Source organism: Eubalaena glacialis, chromosome 10 (genome assembly GCF_028564815.1).
Source record: "Eubalaena glacialis isolate mEubGla1 chromosome 10, mEubGla1.1.hap2.+ XY, whole genome shotgun sequence".
Lineage (NCBI taxonomy): Eukaryota > Metazoa > Chordata > Mammalia > Artiodactyla > Balaenidae > Eubalaena > Eubalaena glacialis.
Window position 1 is genome coordinate 19,726,741 of NC_083725.1, and position 18,886 is coordinate 19,745,626.

At 39.0% G+C, this 18,886-nt stretch overlaps 1 protein-coding gene across 1 annotated transcript in view; it reads right to left on the minus strand.

The window, feature by feature from the left end:
- Positions 1 to 796: 796 nt before the first annotated feature.
- Positions 797 to 18,886, minus strand: part of C10H11orf65 (chromosome 10 C11orf65 homolog) — a 71,206-nt gene continuing 53,116 nt past the window's right edge. Inside the window, exons 6-8 of the mRNA XM_061202564.1 lie at positions 9,382 to 9,552; positions 3,116 to 3,171; positions 797 to 948 (exon numbers count right to left, since the gene is read on the minus strand). Coding sequence (XP_061058547.1) covers positions 797 to 948; positions 3,116 to 3,171; positions 9,382 to 9,552 — 379 coding nt within the window. The remainder of the gene's footprint in view (positions 949 to 3,115; positions 3,172 to 9,381; positions 9,553 to 18,886) is intronic.

The following is an 18,886-nucleotide window of genomic DNA, read 5'->3' on the forward strand; positions in this document are numbered from 1 at the left end:
GTATATGTAAATTATATGAATAAATCTGATTTTTTTTCTTAAATATACATTAGGTCTCTGACTGCTGATTTTTTTATGCTTGGGAGTATAAGCCTCTGGTCTATTAGGATTGTAGACAGTTACAGTGTGATAAGTGTGATGATGGTTAGTAGTAGAGGGTTTTTATGGGAAGGTACAGTAATTCAAACTTGGAGGGTATGGTAGGCTTTGTTCCTTGACCTAACAGTCATCTCCAGTTTTCTATTTTTCCCACTGTGGAAGCTGAGAGACAGATTTTTGCTTTTCTGGCTCCTTTAGCTAATGGTGCCCCTGTAACCCGGTTTTGTTCAAAGATGCCTAAGCTGAATGGCACCGGGGATTCTAGTAGGGCTTTTGCATTCTAATAAAAGGAGAACTTGCTACACTGCCCTTTTTCTTTTTTTTAATGGAGAAAGGGCTCTGCCTGATACAAATGCACAAATAAAGAATGCTTCAAATAAAGAAGAAAAACAGACTGAGGGGTTTTTTTGCACCTAAGTATAATATTTTTATTTAAGTGCGATTGTTAGAATACTACAGTTTCGCAGAATACCGGGAATAATTTCTACATTTTCCATAGCTACTGTATTCAGTCTGATGTTCTATTTCTGTTTAATCCTCCTTACTTTTAATTGGGCTAGATTCTGTGCCAAGAATATACAAGTCATTCCAGCCAGAATAAACTATCTCTGATGGAATCAGGGCTTGAAGGGTTAAAGCTCAGAAAAGAAATTATAGTTTATAATTATATTTTTTTATATTTTTTATATAGTTATAATTATATTCCATAAGTGGAATCAGGCCTTAGTCTAGTAAAAGTTGGTCCTTCATAAATATTGTCAAATGAAGTATCTTCTTGTGTTCCCATTTCCTCTTCCAATATATCTTTATAGTCATATTTTTTTTCCTGTGCTTGCTCAAACCTGAAACCTAGAGAGGAATGACAAATATTTAGAAAGATGCGAGATATGACAGGATATAGACTTATTCAATATGCTACTGCATTCCAGGTAAGGTCTATTCCACATTCCTTCTCACCACTCTTAGAGCAGCTATCTTTATATCCTATTTAACCGAAACAATAAATGTCCCTAATTTCTGAGATCATCCTACTTTTCACTACCATATTTTATTGTCCATCTTTACAAAAGGCTCTGTAGGATCTGGGTTTGAGGTTTGACCTACTACTAGCTAGCTCTGTAATTTTTTTTTTTTTTGCTAGCTCTGTAATTTGAAGCAAGTTATTTAACCTTTGTCTCAATGTCCTCATCTATAAAGGGGATAGATGGGGATAATAATAGCACATGCCTCCGCATATTTTTGTGAGAACTAAGTGTGATGGTGCATGTAAAGAACTTGGCATTTAGTTAGTACTCCACAATTAACTATTAGCTAACAGTTCTTTATTCAAAACGAAGAGAAGCCTTTTCTGTCCCTAGAGCTAAAGTTTCCAAATTCTGGATTTGATTTCCTCATGCTTCTTGAAGAAGTGGCACACATTCCGTCCTCTTTTCAATGCCAGCATCTTCAATATATCACCTTCTACTGCCTTCAGTTATGATGCAGATCTCCATTACTTAAAATAATTTTCACTTGCTCTTATGCTCCTTCCAATTACCATGCTATATCTTTCCTTCTTTTCACAATAATCTCTTTTAGCTCAGTAATTTATATTATCTGCTTCCGTTTTTGTACTTGACATTCCTTTCAAGTACAAAATTCCTGCCATTGAGACTCTACTATGTTCTACACATTGGGAACTCAGTAGCAAACGAAACAAATAACATCCTGCCCTCAAGTGATGACAGTTGCCTAAACCTGTTCTCCAGAAGGCCATCAACTGCATTAAACCCCTGAAGTGGAAACCACAGAGTGTGTTTGAGGACCAGGCTAGATGCCAGTGATGCTGGGTTGTGAGCCAGGGGGAGAGAGTGGGACATGATAAGGGTGGAAAGCTAGACCAGAGCCCGAGTGCCATGATAAAGTTAGGGTTTTATTCCAAGTGCAGTGGAAAACCATAAGAGGCATCAGGGGTAGTCATCGTTAAGAGTATGGGTTCTAGAGCTACCTAGTCTCAATTCAAATCCTGGCCCTCACAGGAACTGACCTTGAGCAAGTAACTTGGCATCTCTTTGCTTGTCTGTAAAATGTAGATAATAGAACCTGTCTCGTTGGGTTGTTTTGAAGATCAAATGAATCAATTTTATAAAACACTCTAAGACAGCACTTCCACATGGTAATTGCTAAAGAGGAGTTTGTTAAATAAGTGTTTTGTTTTAATTATGCTGATTTAAATTTGTAGATCACTATCTGTTGTGTGGGGAATGGACCGGAGGAGTATAAGTTTAGAGACCGTTGCAGAAGCCTGCAGAGGGATGATGGCAACTGGGACTGTGGTGGTGGCCATGAGTTGGAAATAAGTGGATAGGTTAAAGCTAATAATAGCTAACATTTATAGAGTACATACTATGTGCCAAGCACTATTCTACGCTCTTTACATATATTATCTCTTATTACCTCACAACAATATATGAGCTAGGTACTATTGTTATTTTCACTTTATAGATGAGGAAACGGACCAAGTAACTGGCCCAAGATCATACAGACAGTAAACAGTAGAGCCCAAAATCAAAAACAGGCAGTTATGAATCAGCACTCCATAATTATAACCTCTTTGTTTTACTGCCAATCACAGATGACAGTGGGACAGAACTCATACACTCAGATTATATGAAAACTATAATTAGGCTTTGGCTATGTTAGAATTATTGATACTTCTGGAATAGCATTTATTTTAGCAAGTGAAGTTTGCTCATTAAAAATTATTACTGAAACATGATATGTAACATTTTAAAAGGAGGATTCATTTTTTAAAAAAAAACATTTTATCCAACTCTAAATAAAATAGAAAATTTCCTTCTATTCCCAAATAACAATTTTATATATAAAGGCAAAAATGACTTGGCAAATTTATTTATGTCTGTATACTGTGCAGAGTGCTAAAGTGTTTGTTAGGTGCTTAGAAATGTGTACATGTCTGGAAAGTATCGTTTTTGTTTATAAGAATTTCCCATTATTGCTAAAAAAAATCACCTACTTTTGAAGTTAGCTGAAGAGTTGCTTGTAGCAATTTCCTTCCAGTTGGCAATGTACCTAAGCACATTACATAGACATTCATTAAATTAAATTGATTTATTAGTAAGTAATAAATTGATTCATTAGTACATACTTGGACTACTTCTAAAATTCTCCTTTATCTATGAAATCTTAGATTAATGGTGACATATTCACTAGTCCAAATGTTTAATTTCTTGACTTTCCCACCTCCAAGTAGCTCTCATGCACCTAAGGCAACCCATAGGACAAGGAGTTGGAGGAGGTATAAAAATGGTGCCCACCATCTACCACATTGGTGCCCTTTGGCCTCCCACCAGCACATGTCTCCTCATTTTATCCTGTTCCATTCCTGCTAGATCATATCCTCAACTGAGTGACAACTAAGATGTTAGTTAACTTCTAAATTAAAAGTACGAATGGAAAACTCTGAGAGGAAAAAAGTCATGGGAAAACTACAGCAACAAAACCTTCTCCTTGGTTCTGGATTGCCAGACCTACTGTCTCTGACGTATAAATTTAAATCATTTGGTTTATGATCTTATTAGAGAAATGGTGCTGTCTTTGCTGTGTCCAGTAAACATGAGATCATATTCAAGCAGGGTACATGCAGTTGCCACTTCAGTTCCTTAAACAGAGACTGAAATAGGGAGACAGATGTAGCCCGAGAAGAGGTAGATAGGGAAGGACAAGTATGATGAACTACGAAGATGAGAGAAAGCGCCAAGGCCCAGGTTTCCTGTGACTTACTGCATCACATTTTGATCTCTGTATCCCCCTTTCCCAAGCCTTCTTTCTTACAACTGTACCCAAGAAATCAGGTAAGGAGTTGATCACAGCAGGGGCTAAAAGGAAGCTGGCTGAGAAAGGAGGAGGAGGATTAGAATTGTCATGTAATTGAGGAAACACTGATTTTCATTTGAATTATTTTTACTTTTGTTAACTTTGTATTCCTGAATTTTTTGTTATAAGAAGGTATATATTATGCAATGGTGTTTAATTGTAATAAAATACTGTGTCTAAGTCAGCTCGTTCTTGTTACTGCTACCTCTTGTTGCTCCAAGAACTTTATTCTGTGGCCTTAAATGAGATAGTGCTGGGTCACTGTTAAATGAAAAGATGCAAGATAACAGTAGGTGGTTTAAACCCTTTCCAGGACCTCTTAGTTGACAGTTCAATCTGGCTTAACCTTAAATTTAGGCAGACATTGTGCTTTCAGTGGTTGCTCAGGAGCACTATGAATAGTGGGTGTCAATAACCCTGCTTCCTTAGATTTATATACTGAAAGATTTTCATTCCACCTTCAGGGTACCAAGATAAAGGACATTTGATCAATTGTATGCTAAACTCTGACAGTCTGGGGCAAAAACTTATGCCATATTTAAGGTTGATCACTGCCCCTGCTTTACCTGAGATCAGATATGAATTTATTCAATTGTTAAAAAAGAACTTCTCATCAGGAACATGACAGCAGTAGCCAATGAGAAATCAAAGCTTTACAAATAGAAGCAACAATCTGATTATAGCCTTATCATGCTGTTTATATAATAGAGCTGATCTGTCTTTCTAAGAAATTTTTGAAATTTTTTTTTAGATACTAGCAGAGTAAAGTATATGTGGACTCTACCGTGGATCCCTCAGGAGTATAAATTTAACATCTTAATGGCCTGGGGAAAGTCCTGGGCCAGAGAGGCAACATAACTACCTGTCTTAGAAATCAAAGGGGCAGCTTCAGACATAGAAACTACCCACTGAGAGCTCTCACCAACAGGGTTAATAGACCATCAGGAAATTATTCAAGATATCCCAGCTGCTGACGACTTAATGGGTTATGTTAAATTTCACTTGCCGTTTGAAAAATATGAAGATCCTGGAAGAGGAACATCCATCTCGCTAGAGAATACACCCCTGAAAATGCATCAGGATGAATGCCAGCAGTAGGCAGAGTAGCCACTATGTGGCATTGTAGGTGACTCAGTAACAGCAATGCAGGCATTGCTTTATGTTCTAAGCACCTGCAGCAATGTATCTCTGGATACTACAGAATTTGCAACAGTACTCATCAATGTCCTTGAGTCCAAGAGTGAAGTTGGCTCTATCCAATCTATTCTTCAAAATTATAATAATATTGTACTCAATTGATACTGTTGCCCTGTGCATCTGAAGACGTACATGGTTTCTTCCCAGGAGAGCATCCACCTGTCATAACAAGGGGCTAGCACAAAGGCCTTTGGGAAGAAACTGGATTGTATCACTCAATATCAGTGTTCAACACATGTATGTCATTCTAATGGTCCAACTATCAAAAACTGTCTATAGATTTTGAAGGATACTCTCCAAGGAATTAGTGGCTACCAATTCTTCTGAAGGGAAAAATGACTTTGAAATTCTCGTCAAATAAGGTATTATAAAGCCAGTTACAAATATCTAGACAACTACAAAGATCTAAGAGGAAAGTAGACTGTGGAGACCATAAATACACTGGGAAGAAGGTGCTCTCCTAATGTCTGCTCTCAGCTAGGGGAAGGTCTTTGCAAATTCTTGTCTTGCCTGAGATAATCAGTAGGCTGTGGTCAGTAATACTACTGAAATATTTCCAAATAATCATGCTGGATTCCATTTGAAATTTTTGTTGTCTAGAGATCAGTAGAAAAACTTGCTTTCTAACAATTCCAAGTGGGTGCCAAATTATGCTCAAGTCAGAGAACGAACTGATAGAGGTTGTACATAATTTGGAAACATGAGGTATCTGCATTTTTTATATATTTTATTTTTATTTATTTATTTACATCTTTATTGGAGTACAATTGCTTTACAATGTTGTGTTAGTTTCTGCTGTATAACAAAGTGAATCAGCTATATGTATACATATATCCCCATATCTCCTCCCTCTTACACCTCCCTCCCACCCTCCTTATCCTCCTCTCAGGTGGTCACAAAGCACCGAGCTGATCTCCCTGTGCTATGCAGCTGCTTCCCACTAGCTATCTATTTTACGTTTGGTAGTGTATATATGTCAGTGCTACTCTCTCACTTCGTCCTAGCTTACCCTTCCCCCTCCCCGTGTCCTCAAGTCCATTCTCTATGTCTGCGTCTTTATTCCTGTCCTTCCCCTAGGTTCATCAGAACCATTTTTTTAGATTCCATATATATGTGTTAACATGTGGTATTTGTTTTCCTCTTTTTGACTTACTTCACTCTGTATGACAGACTCTAGGTCCATCCACCTCACTGCAATTAACTCAATTTCATTTCTTTTTACAGCTAATATTCCATTGTATATATGTGCCACATCTTCTTTATCCATTCATCTGTCGATGGACACTTAGGTTGGTTCCAGGTCCTGGCTATTGTAAATAGTGCTGCAATGAACATTGGGGTACATGTCTCTTTTTTGAATTACAGTTTTCTCAGTAGTGGGATTGCTGGGTCATATGGAAGTTCTATTTTCAGTTTTTTAAGGAACCTCCTTAAAACCTGTTCTCCATAGTGGCTGTATCAATTTACATTCCCAGCAACAGTGCAAGAGGGTTTCCTTTTCTCCACACCCTCTCCAGCATTTATTGTTTGTAGATTTTTTGATGATGGCCATTCTGACCGGTGTGAGGTGATACCTCATTGTGGTTTTGATTTGCATTTCTCTAATAATTAGTGATGTTGAGCATCCTTTCATGTGTTTGTTGGCAATCTGTATATCTTCTTTGGAGAAATGTCTATTTAGGTCTCACCATATCAAAGCTAGATGTATTTTTCCCACTCCATATAGAGTATATGATACCAAAAAACCACTTCAAGTCTTCCTGGTTTATTCTGTTTTTATCCTTTTCTCCATGAAGGGAAGCCATTAGGAATCTTCTTCACCTACCAGAGAAGGGTGTTAGGGGATTATAGTGGGGAAAGTCTTGTGTAGATTGAGATGCTCGTTTATTTCTTCCCTTTGAACTCAATTGTTTTATTCTTTTGTATTCCAGTAGTGATAGAATATAGGATACTGGGTGTGGATTATTTTGTAATCTTTCACTGAAGTTAGCTGTCCCTTTGCTGAATTAGCCAACTGTATAAGGGAAAGGCAGAGCAGGATTTCAAAAGCTTGCCTGAGAGAATTCTCTATCCTGCCCTCATAAGCTCATTCAAAGGACCTCCCCTACCTCTCTCTCCTTCTTTACCCTCTTAGGAAAGGAAAAAGTACAGCATTATGACTCCTTTCTTCGGATGTCATTTCTTCCATCATTATTACTATCTGTATTTATTCAGTGTCTCAGAAACCACAAATGTACTGTCTATAAGGAATCCCAGTACGATGGTCTGGACAAGATATTGGGGTTATTGAGTCATAAAATCTTTTCACTATTTTTTTTTTAAATTTATTTATTTATTTATGGCTGTGTTGGGTCTTCGTTTCTGTGTGAGGGCTTTCTCCAGTTGCGGCAAGCGGGAGCCATTCTTCATCGCGGTGCGTGGGCCTCTCACTATCGCGGCCTCTCTTGTTGCGGAGCACAGGCTCCAGACGCGCAGGCTCAGTAATTGTGGCTCACGGGCCCAGTCGCTCCGCGGCATGTGGGATCTTCCCAGACCAGGGCGCGAACCCGTGTTTCCTGCATTGGCAGGCAGATTCTCAACCACTGCGCCACCAGGAAAGCCCCTTTTTTCACTATTTATTAAAAAATATTTTAGCACATCTACTATGGGTGATTAGCTCTTTATTCCTTCTTATCTTTCCTTTTTAATTTTTATTTTAATATATTCTTCCCATAATTATCTTTTTTTCTATTATTCTTGTTTTCTCATTTTCCCTTTTTCTTAGTCATTCTTTCCCTTTTTTCTTTGTTTCCCTTATCTTTCCTTTTTCATTGTTCTCGTCTCTGCTTCCTCTGACCTCTTTTTTTCTGGTCTATTTTTCAATGGCGGTCAACCTAATTTTTCCTATTTCATGTTCTTATCTCCCTCTTCCAAATGTCTTCCTTTTTCTTATGTTTCTTTACTTACACCATCTTTGTTTTATTTTTCCTTCCTCTTCATCCACGCAGTATTCACATTCTTTATTGTAGCTGAGTAAATAGTGAATATTTTAAAAGCTTTATTGAGATATAATTAACATCCCATAAAATTTGCCCGTTTAAAGTGTACAATTCAATGGCTTTTTAGTGTATTCACAGAGTTGTGCATCCATCACCACAATCAATTTTAGGACATTTCATTACTCCAAAAAGAAACTTCATACCCCTTAGCCATCACTTCCCAATCCCCACAAATCTCTAAGCCTTAGGCAACCACTAATCTACTTTCTGTCTCTATATAATTTGCCTATTCTGGACATTTCATATAAATGGAGCCATACAATATGTGGTCCTTTGTGACTGGCTTCTTTTACTAAGAAGGTTCATCAGTGTTGTAGCATGATCAGCATTTCTTTTTATTGCCAAATAATATTCCATTTTATGGATATATCACATTTTAATCATCAGCTGATGAATAGATTGTTTCTAATTCTTTGTTATTATGAATAATGATGTTATGAATATTCATGTACAAGTTTTTATGGACATGTGTTTTCATTTCTCTTGTGTATATACTGAGGAGTAGAAATGCTGGTTTGTATGGCAACTCTATGTTTAACCATTTGAGGAACTGCTGGATTGTTTACCAAAATGGCTATACCATTGTACATTCCCACTAGCAGTATATAAGGGCTCCAATTTCTCCACATCCTTGCCAACACTGGTACCATATATCTTTTTAATTATAGCTATCTTTGTGGGTATGAAATAGGATCTTATTGTGGTTTTGATTTGCATTGCCCTGATAGCTATATGAAGTATTTTTAAATTTCCATCACACAAAATAGCCTAAAAATGTTTTTCAAGGGCCAAAGTATGTCACTGAAAAATTATAATTTTTTAATGTCCCACACAGGAAGATTGATGAATACAGGCTGAGGAAATTCTTTATATTATTAATTTCATGTTCTTAGCCTTGTTTCTATATCCCAAAGTAAGAAGTAAAGCAGACTTAGACTAAGTCATAAGAATAAAGTCTGTTAATAAAGAACACCCAAATCTATTTTTCTTTTTTCTACTTTTAGATCATCCCTTTTTTATCTTTCTCCCTCATTTCCTCTTATTTTCTTTCTAGACAGATAATAAATATTCAAGTTTTTTTTTTGAAGATTCAACATGGGAGTAGGAAATATTAGAAAGAAAAATATCTGATGCCTGCCCTCGCTCCCCAAGAATAGCAACATGTATTTACTCATCAAAGTTGAGTGTGTTTGTCCAGTTCAGCACTTCATCCACTTCCCATTCCATCACAGAATCTATTCCACCATCTTCGAAAGCTCTTATTAGCCCTTTTGTTGCTGTGTGAATTAAACCTAGAGTTTCATGACTTGTTGACTTAGCCTCCAGGGTTCCTGTGTAGTACCTACATAGAGGAAAGGAAGGGAGATGTAAATCCTTTGAAATATGTGACTGCTAATGGATGCAGTTAATCTATATTATTGCTGTGAAACTATTTACATAGTAAACCAAGTTTTCATCCTATTTACTTCAAATACTGCTAAGCCAAGTTGTATGTGATGGCATCGTCTGGAAAAAACAAAGGAACTTAATCAGCCACACTAACCAGAGAAGCCTCATTTCAAAATCACCTCTCAGTAAGTTGTACTGTTGTGATACAAAGAAAAGCTAAGTATTAAATCACTGAGTCATAGAATTATAGAGTCAAAGGATCTTGGAGATAACTACCCCAATTGTTTCATAGGTGATGCAATAAATACTAGAAGAGTGACCTTTACAAAGTCATGTGGCTAATGGCAGATAGGACGCGAGAAGGGAAGGGGAAAAAGGAAAGAGAGTAAGAGGTAAAAGGAAGAGTGATATTAACATCTTCTTTTGTGTCAGGTACTTTTTGTACATTATTTTTAATTCTCTTTAAAAAGATAGCTTTTTAGTTTTTGTTTCTTTTTTAAAATTTATTTATTTATTTATGTATTTATTTATGGCTGTGTTGGGTCTTCGTTTCTGTGCGAGGGCTTTCTCTAGTTGCGGCAAGTGGGGGCCACTCTTCATCGCAGTGCGCGGACCTCTCATTATCACGGCCTCTCTTGTTGAGGAGCACAGGCTCCAGATGCGCAGGCTCAGTAATTGTGGCTCACGGGCTTAGTTGCTCTGCGGCATGTGGGATCTTCCCAGACCAGAGCTTGAACCCGCGTCCCCCGCACCGGCAGGCAGACTCTCAACCACTGCGCCACCAGGGAAGCCCCGCTTTTTAGTTTTTTTGTCACAGTTGTTTATTTATTTATTTTTTAAACATCTTTATTGAAGTATAATTGCTTTACAATGGTGTGTTAGTTTCTGCTTTATAACAAAGTGAATCAGTTATACATATACATATGTTCCCATATCTCTTCCCTCTTGCATCTCCCTCCCTCCCACCCTCCCTATCCCACCCCTCTAGGTGGTCACAAAGCACCGAGCTGATCTCCCTGTGCTATGCGGCTGCTTCCCACTAGCTATCTATTTTACATTTGGTAGTGTATATATGTCCATGACACTCTCTCACCCTGTCACATCTCACCCCTCCCCCTCCCCACATCCTCAAGTCCATTCTCTAGTAGGTCTGTGTCTTTATTCCCGTCTTGCCACTAGGTTCTTCATGACCTTTTTTTTTTTTTTTTCCTTAGATTCCATATATATGTGTTAGCATACTGTATTTCTTTTTCTCTTTCTGACTTACTTCACTCTGTATGACAGACTCTAACTCCATCCACCTCATTACAAATACCTCCATTTCATTTCTTTTTTTTTTTTTTTTTTTTAAACATCTTTATTGAAGTATAATTGCTTTACAATGGTGTGCTAGCTTCTGCTTTACAACAAAGTGAATCAGTTACACATATACATATGTTGCCATATCTCTTCCCTCTTGCATCTCCCTCCCTCCCACCCTCCCTATCCCACCCCTCTAGGTGGTCACAAAGCACCGAGCTGATCTCCCTGTGCTATGCGGCTGCTTCCCACTAGTTATCTATTTTGCATTTGGTAGTGTATATATGTCCATGACACTCTCTCACCCTGTCACATCTCACCCCTCCCCCTCCCCATATCCGCAAGTCCATTCTCTAGTAGGTCTGTGTCTTTATTCCCATCTTGTCACTAGGTTCTTCATGACCTCTTTTTTTTTTTTTTTTTTTCCCTTAGATTCCATATATATGTGTTAGCATACTGTATTTGTTTTTCTCTTTCTGACTTACTTCACTCTGTATGACAGACTCTAACTCCATCCACCTCATTACAAACACCTCCATTTCATTTCTTTTTATGGCTGAGTAATATTCCATTGTATATATGTGCCACATCTTCTTTATCCATTCATCCGATGATGGACACCTAGGTTGCTTCCATGTCCTGGCTATTGTAAACAGAGCTGCAATGAATATTTTGGTACATGACTCTTTCTGAATTATGGTTTTCTCAGGGTATATGCCCAGTAGTGGGATTGCTGGGTCATATGGTAGTTCTATTTTTAGTTTTTTAAGGAACCTCCATACTGTTCTCCATAGTGGCTGTATCAATTTACATTCCCACCAACAGTGCAAGAGTGTTCCCTTTTCTCCACACCCTCTCCAGCATTTATTGTTTCTAGATTTTTTGATGATGGCCATTCTGACCGGTGTGAGATGATACCTCATTGTAGTTTTGATTTGCATTTCTCTAATGATTAATGATGTTGAGCATTCTTTCATGTGTCTGTTGGCAATCTGTATCTCTTCTTTGGAGAAATGTCTATTTAGGTCTTCTGCCCATTTTTGGATTGGGTTGTTTGTTTTTTTGTTATTGAGCTGCATGAGCTGCTTGTAAATCTTGGAGATTAATCCTTTGTCTGTTGCTTCATTTGCAAATATTTTCTCCCATTCTGAGGGTTGTCTTTTGGTCTTGTTTATGGTTTCCTTTGCTGTGCAAAAGCTTTTAAGTTTCATTAGGTCCCATTTGTTTATTTGTGTTTTTATTTCCATTTCTCTAGGACCTGGGTCAAAAAAGATCTTGCTGTGACTTATGTCATACAGTGTTCTGCCTATGTTTTCCTCTAAGAGTTTGATAGTGTCTGGCCTTACACTTAGGTCTTTAATCCATTTTGAGTTTATTTTTGTGTATGGTGTTAGGGAGTGTTCTAATTTCATACTTTTACATGTACCTGTCCAATTTTCCCAGCACCACTTATTGAAGAGGCTGTCTTTTCTCCACTGTATATGCTTGCCTCCTTTATCAAAGATAAGGTGACCATATGTGCGTGGGCTTATCTCTGGGCTTTCTATCCTGTTCCATTGATCTATATTTCTGTTTTTGTGCCAGTACCAAACTGTCTTGATTACTGTAGCTTTGTAATATAGTCTGAAGTCAGGGAGCCTGATTCCTCCAGCTCCATTTTTCGTTCTCAAGATTGCTTTGGCTATTCGGGGTCTTTTGTGTTTCCATACAAATTGTGAAATTTTTTGTTCTAGTTCTGTGAAAAATGCCAGTGGTAGTTTGATAGGGATTGCATTGAATCTGTAGATTGCTTTGGGTAGCAGAGTCATTTTCACAATGTTGATTCTTCCAATCCAAGAACATGGTATATCTCTCCATCTATTTGTATCATCTTTAATTTCTTTCATCAGTGTCCTATAATTTTCTGCATACAGGTCTTTTGTCTCCTTAGGTAGGTTTATTCCTAGACATTTTATTCTTTTTGTTGCAATGGTAAACGGGAGTGTTTTCTTAATTTCACTTTCAGATTTTTCATCATTAGTATACAGGAATGCAAGAGATTTCTGTGCATTAATTTTGTATCCTGCTACTTTACCAAATTCATTGATTAGCTCTAGTAGTTTTCTGGTAGCATCTTTTGGATTCTCTATGTATAGTATCATGTCATCTGCAAACAGTGACAGCTTTACTTCTTCTTTTCCAATTTGGATTCCTTTTATTTCTTTTTCGTCTCTGATTGCTGTGGCTAACACTTCCAAAACTATGTTGAATAATAGTGGTGAGAGTGGGCAACCTTGTCTTGTTCCTGATCTTAGTGGAAATGGTTTCAGTTTTTCACCATTGAGGACAATGTTGGCTGTGGGTTTGTCATATACGGCCTTTATTATGTTGAGGAAAGTTCCCTCTATGCCTACTTTCTGCAGGACTTTTATCATAAATGGGTGTTGAATTTTGTCGAAAGCTTTCTCTGCATCTATTGAGATGATCATATGGTTTTTCTCCTTCAATTTGTTAATATGATGTATCACGTTGATTGATTTGCGTATATTGAAGAATCCTTGCATTCCTGGAATAAACCCCACTTGATCATGGTGTATGATCCTTTTAATGTGCTGTTGGATTCTGTTTGCTAGTATTTTGTTGAGGATTTTTGCATCTATGTTCATCAGTGATATTGGCCTGTAGTTTTCTTTCTTTGTGACATCTTTGCCTGGTTTTGGTATCAGGGTGATGGTGGCCTCGTAGAATGAGTTGGGGAGTGTTCCTCCCTCTGCAATATTTTGGAAGAGTTTGAGAAGGATAGGTGTTAGCTCTTCTCTAAATGTTTGATAGAATTCGCCTGTGAAGCCATCTGGTCCTGGGCTTTTGTGTGTTGGAAGATTTTTAATCACAGTTTCAATTTCAGTGCTTGTGATTGGTCTGTTCATATTTTCTATTTCTTCCTGGTTCAGTCTCGGCAGGTTGTGCATTTGTAAGAATCTGTCCATTTCTTCCAGGTTGTCCATTTTATTAGCATAGAGTTGCTTGTAGTAATCTCTTATGATCGTTTGTATTTCTGCAGTGTCAGTGGTTACTTCTCCTTTTTCATTTCTAATTCTATTAATTTGAGTCTTCTCCTTTTTTCTCTTGATGAGTCTGGCTAATGGTTTATCAATTTTGTTTATCTTCTCAAAGAACCAGCTTTTAGTTTCATTGATTTTTGCTATTGTTTCCTTCATTTCTTTTTCATTTATTTCTGATCTGATCTTTATGATTTCTTTCCTTCTGCTAGCTTTGGGGTTTTTTTGTTCTTCTTTCTCTAATTGCTTTAGGTGCAAGGTTAGGTTGTTTATTCGAGATGTTTCCTGTTTCTTGATGTAGGCTTGTATTGCTATAAACTTCCCTCTTAGAACTGCTTTTGCTGCATCCCATAGGTTTTGGATCGTCGTGTCTCCATTGTCATTTGTTTCTAGGTATTTTTTGATTTCCCCTTTGATTTCTTCAGTGATCACTTCGTTATTAAGTAGTGTATTGTGTAGCCTCCATGTGTTTGTATTTTTTACAGATCTTTTCCTGTAATTGATATCTAGTCTCATAGCGTTGTGGTCGGAAAAGATACTTGATACGATTTCAATTTTTTTAAATTTACCAAGGCTTGATTTGTGACCCAAGATATGATCTATCCTGGAGAATGTTCCATGAGCACTTGAGAAAAATGTGTATTCTGTTGTTTTTGGGTGGAATGTCCTATAAATATCAATTAAGTCCATCTTGTTTAATGTATCATTTAAAGCTTGTGTTTCCTTATTTATTTTCATTTTGGATGATCTGTCCATTGGTGAAAGTGGGGTGTTAAAGTCCCCTACTATGATTGTGTTACTGTCGATTTCCCCTTTTATGGCTGTTAGTATTTGCCTTATATATTGAGGTGCTCCTATGTTGGGTGCATAAATATTTACAATTGTTATACCTTCCTCTTGGATCGATCCCTTGATCATTATATAGTGTCCTTCTTTGTCTCTTGTAATAGTCTTTATTTTAAAGTCTATTTTGTCTGATATGAGAATTGCTACTCCAGCTCTCTTTTGATTTCCATTTGCATGGAATATTTTTTCCATCCCCTCACTTTCAGTCTGTATGTGTCTCTAGGTCTGAAGTGGGTCTCTTGTAGACAGCATATATATGGGTCTTGTTCTTGTATCCATTCAGCCAGTCTGTGTCTTTTGGTGGGAGCATTTAATCCATTTACATTTAAGGTAATTATCGATATGTATGTTCCTATTCCCATTTTCTTAAATGTTTTGGGTTTGTTATTGTAGGTGTTTTCCTTCTCTTGTGTTTCTTGCCTAGAGAAGTTCCTTTAGCATTTGTTGTAAAGCTGGTTTGGTGGTGCTGAACTCTCTCAGCTTTTGCTTGTCTGTAAAGGTTTTAATTTCTCCATCAAATCTGAATGAGATCCTTGCTGGGTAGAGTAATCTTGGTTGTAGGTTTTTCTCCTTCATCACTTTAAGTATATCCTGCCACTCCCTTCTGGCTTGCAGCGTTTCTGCTGAAAGATCATCTGTTAACCTTATGGGGATGCCCTTGTGTGTTATCTGTTGTTTTTCCCTTGCTGCTTTTAATATGTTTTCTTTATATTTAATTTTTGATAGTTTGATTAATATGTGTCTTGGTGTGTTTCTCCTTGGATTTATCCTGTATGGGACTCTCTGTGCTTCCAGGACTTGATTAACTATTTCCTTTCCCATATTAGGGAAGTTTTAAACTATAATCTCTTCAAATATTTTCTCAGTCCCTTTCTTTTTCTCTTCTTCTTCTGGGACCCCTATAATTCGAATGTTGGTGCATTTAATGTTGTCCCAGAGGTCTCTGAGACTGTCCTCAATTCTTTTCATTCTTTTTTCTTTATTCTGCTCTGCAGTAGTTATTTCCACCATTTTATCTTCCAGGTCACTTATCCGTTCTTCTGCCTCAGTTATTCTGCTATTGATGCCATCTAGAGTATTTTTAATTTCATTTATTGTGCTTGTCATCGTTTCTTGGTTCCTCTTTAGTTCTTCTACGTCCTTGTTAAATGTTTCTTGCATTTTGTCTATTCTATTTCCAAGACTTTGGATCATCCTTACTATCATTATTCTGAATTCTTTTTCAGGTAGACTACATATTTCCTCTTCATTTGTTAGGTCTGGTGTGTTTTGACCCTGCTCCTTCATCTGCTGTGTGTTTTTCTGTCTTCTCATTTTGCTTATCTTACTGTGTTTGGGGTCTCCTTTTCACAGGCTGCAGGTTCGTAGTTCCCGTTGTTTTTGGTATCTGTCCCCAGTGGCTAAGGTTGGTTCAGTGGGTTGTGTAGGTTTCCTGGTGGAGGGAACTAGTGCCTGTGTTCTGGTGGATGAGGCTGGATGTTGTCTTTCTGGTGGGTTCGTCCACGTCTGGTGGTGTGTTTTGGGGTGTCTGTGGCCTTATTATGATTTTAGGCAGCCTCTCTGTTAATGGATGGGGCTGTGTTCCTGTCTTGCTAGTTGTTTGGCATAGGGTGTCCAGCACTGTAGCTTGCTGGTCGTTGAGTGAAGCTGGGTCTTGATGTTGAGATGGAGATCTGTGAGAGATTTTCGCCGTTTGGTATTACGTGGAGCTGGGAGGTCTCTTGTGGACCAGTGTCCTGAAGTTGGCTCTCCCACCTCAGAGGCACAGCCCTGATGCCTGGCTGGAGCACCAAGAGCCTTTCATCCACACGGCTCAGAATAAAAGGGAGAAAAAATGGAAAGAAAGAAAGAAAGAGGATAAAATAAAATAAAATAAAGCAATTATAATAAAAAATAAGAAAAAAATTATTAAGAATAAATTTATTAAGAAAAAAATTTTTTTTAAATTTTTTAAAAATAGATTTATTAATTTTTTATACTAAAAATAAGAAAAAAATTATTAAGAAAAAATTTATTAAGAAAAAAATTTTTTTAATTTTTTAAAATAAAAAATATGAAAAAACTTATTAAAAAAATTTTTTTAATTTTTTTAAAAAATAGAAAATAAGGAAAAAATTATTAAGAAAACATTTATTAGGGGAAAAAATTTTTTTTAAGTAAAAAAACAAAACAAGAAACGGACGGACCTAACCTTAGGACTAACGGTGAGAGCAAAGCTATACAGACAAAATCTCACCCAGAAGCATACACATATACACTCACAAAAAAAGGAAAAGGGGAGAAGTTAATATATCCTGCTCCCAAAGTCCACCTCCTAAATTTGGGATGATTCGTCGTCTATTCAGGTATTCAACAGATGCAGGCACATCAAGTTGTTTGTGGAGCTTTAATCCGCTGCTTCTGAGGCTGTTGGGAGAGATTTCCCTTTCTCTTCTTTGTTCGTACAGCTCCCGGGGTTCAGCTTTGGATTTGGACCCGCCTCTGCATGTAGGTCGCCTGAGGGCGTCTGTTCCCCGCCCAGACAGAACGGGGTTAAAGGAGCAGCTGCTTCGGGGGCTCTGGCTCAGCCAGGCCGGGGGTGGGGGGTGTGGGGGGGGAGCGGTACGGAGGAGGCAGGGCGAGCCTGTAGCGGCAGAAGCCGGCGTGAAGTTGCAGCAGCCTGAGGCGCGCCGTGTGCTCTCCCGGGGAAGTTGTCCCCGGATTACGGGAGCCTGGCCGTGGCGGGCTGCACAGGCTCCCGGGAGGGGCGGTGTGGAGAATGACCTGTGCTCGCCCACAGGCTTTTTGGTGGCGGCAGCAGCAGCCTTAGCGTCTCATGCCCGTCTCTGGGGTCCGCGCTGATAGCCGCGGCTCACGCCCGTCTCTGGAGTTCGTTTAGGCGGCGCTCTGAATCCCCTCTCCTTGCACGCCGCGAAACAAAGGGCAAGAAAAAGTCTCTTGCCTCTTCAGCAGCTGCAGACTTTTTCTCGGCCTCCCTCCCGTCTAGCTGTGGTGGGCTAGCCCCTTCAGGCTGTGTTCATGCAGCCAACCCCAGTCCTCTCCCTGGGATCCGACCGAAGCCCGTGCCTCAGCTCCCAGCCCCTGCCCGCCCCGGCGGGTGAGCAGACAAGCCTCTCGGGCTGGTGAGTGCTGCTCGGCGCCGAGCCTCTGTGTGGGAATCTCTCCGTTTTTCCCTCTGCGTCCCTGTTGCTGTGGGATCCGCGCTGATAGCCGCGGCTCGTGCCCGTCTCTGGAGCTCGTTTAGGCGGCGCTCTGAATCCCCTCTCCTTGCGCGCTGCGAAACAAAGAGGCAAGAAAAAGTCTCTTGCCTCTTCGGCAGCTGCAGTCTTTTTCCCGGACTCCCTCCCGGCTAGCACCGAAGCCCGAGCCTCAGCTCCCAGCCCCCGCCCGCCCCGGCGGCTGAGCAGACAAGCCTCTCGGGCTGGTGAGTGCTGCTCGGCGCCGCTCCTCTGTGCGGGAATCTCTCCGCTTTGCCCTCCGCACCACTGTGGCTGCGCTCTCCTCCGTGGCTCTGAAGCTTCCCCCCTCTGCCACCCGCAGTCTCCGCCCGCGAAGGGGCTTCCTAGTGTGTGGAAACCTTTCCTCCTTCACAACTCCCTCCCACTGGTGCAGGTCCTGTCCCTATTCTTTTGTCTCTGTTATTTCTTTTTTCTTTTGCCCTACCCAAGTACGTGGGGATTTTCTTGCCTTTTGGGAGGTCTGACGTCTTCTGCCAGCGTTCAGTGGGTGTTCTGTAGGAGCAGTTCCACGTGTAGATGTATTTCTCATGTATCTGTGGGAAGGAAGGTGATCTCCGCGTCTTACTTTTCTGCCATCTTGCCCCTCTCCATGTTAATTCTTATATTTAGATCTATGTTCTTTTCCAAATGAATTTTATATATGATGTGAGATAAGGATCAAGTTTCATTTCTCTGCATTTGAGTATCCAATTTGTTGAAAAGAATATCCTTTTCCAATTAAATTGCCGTGGCACCTGTGTTGAAACTCAATTAATAATATGTGTGTGGGTCTATTTCTCAACTGTCTATTCTGTTCCATTGATCTGTATGTCTATCTTAATGCCAATACCACAATGTCTTTTTTTAAAATAAATTTATTTATTTT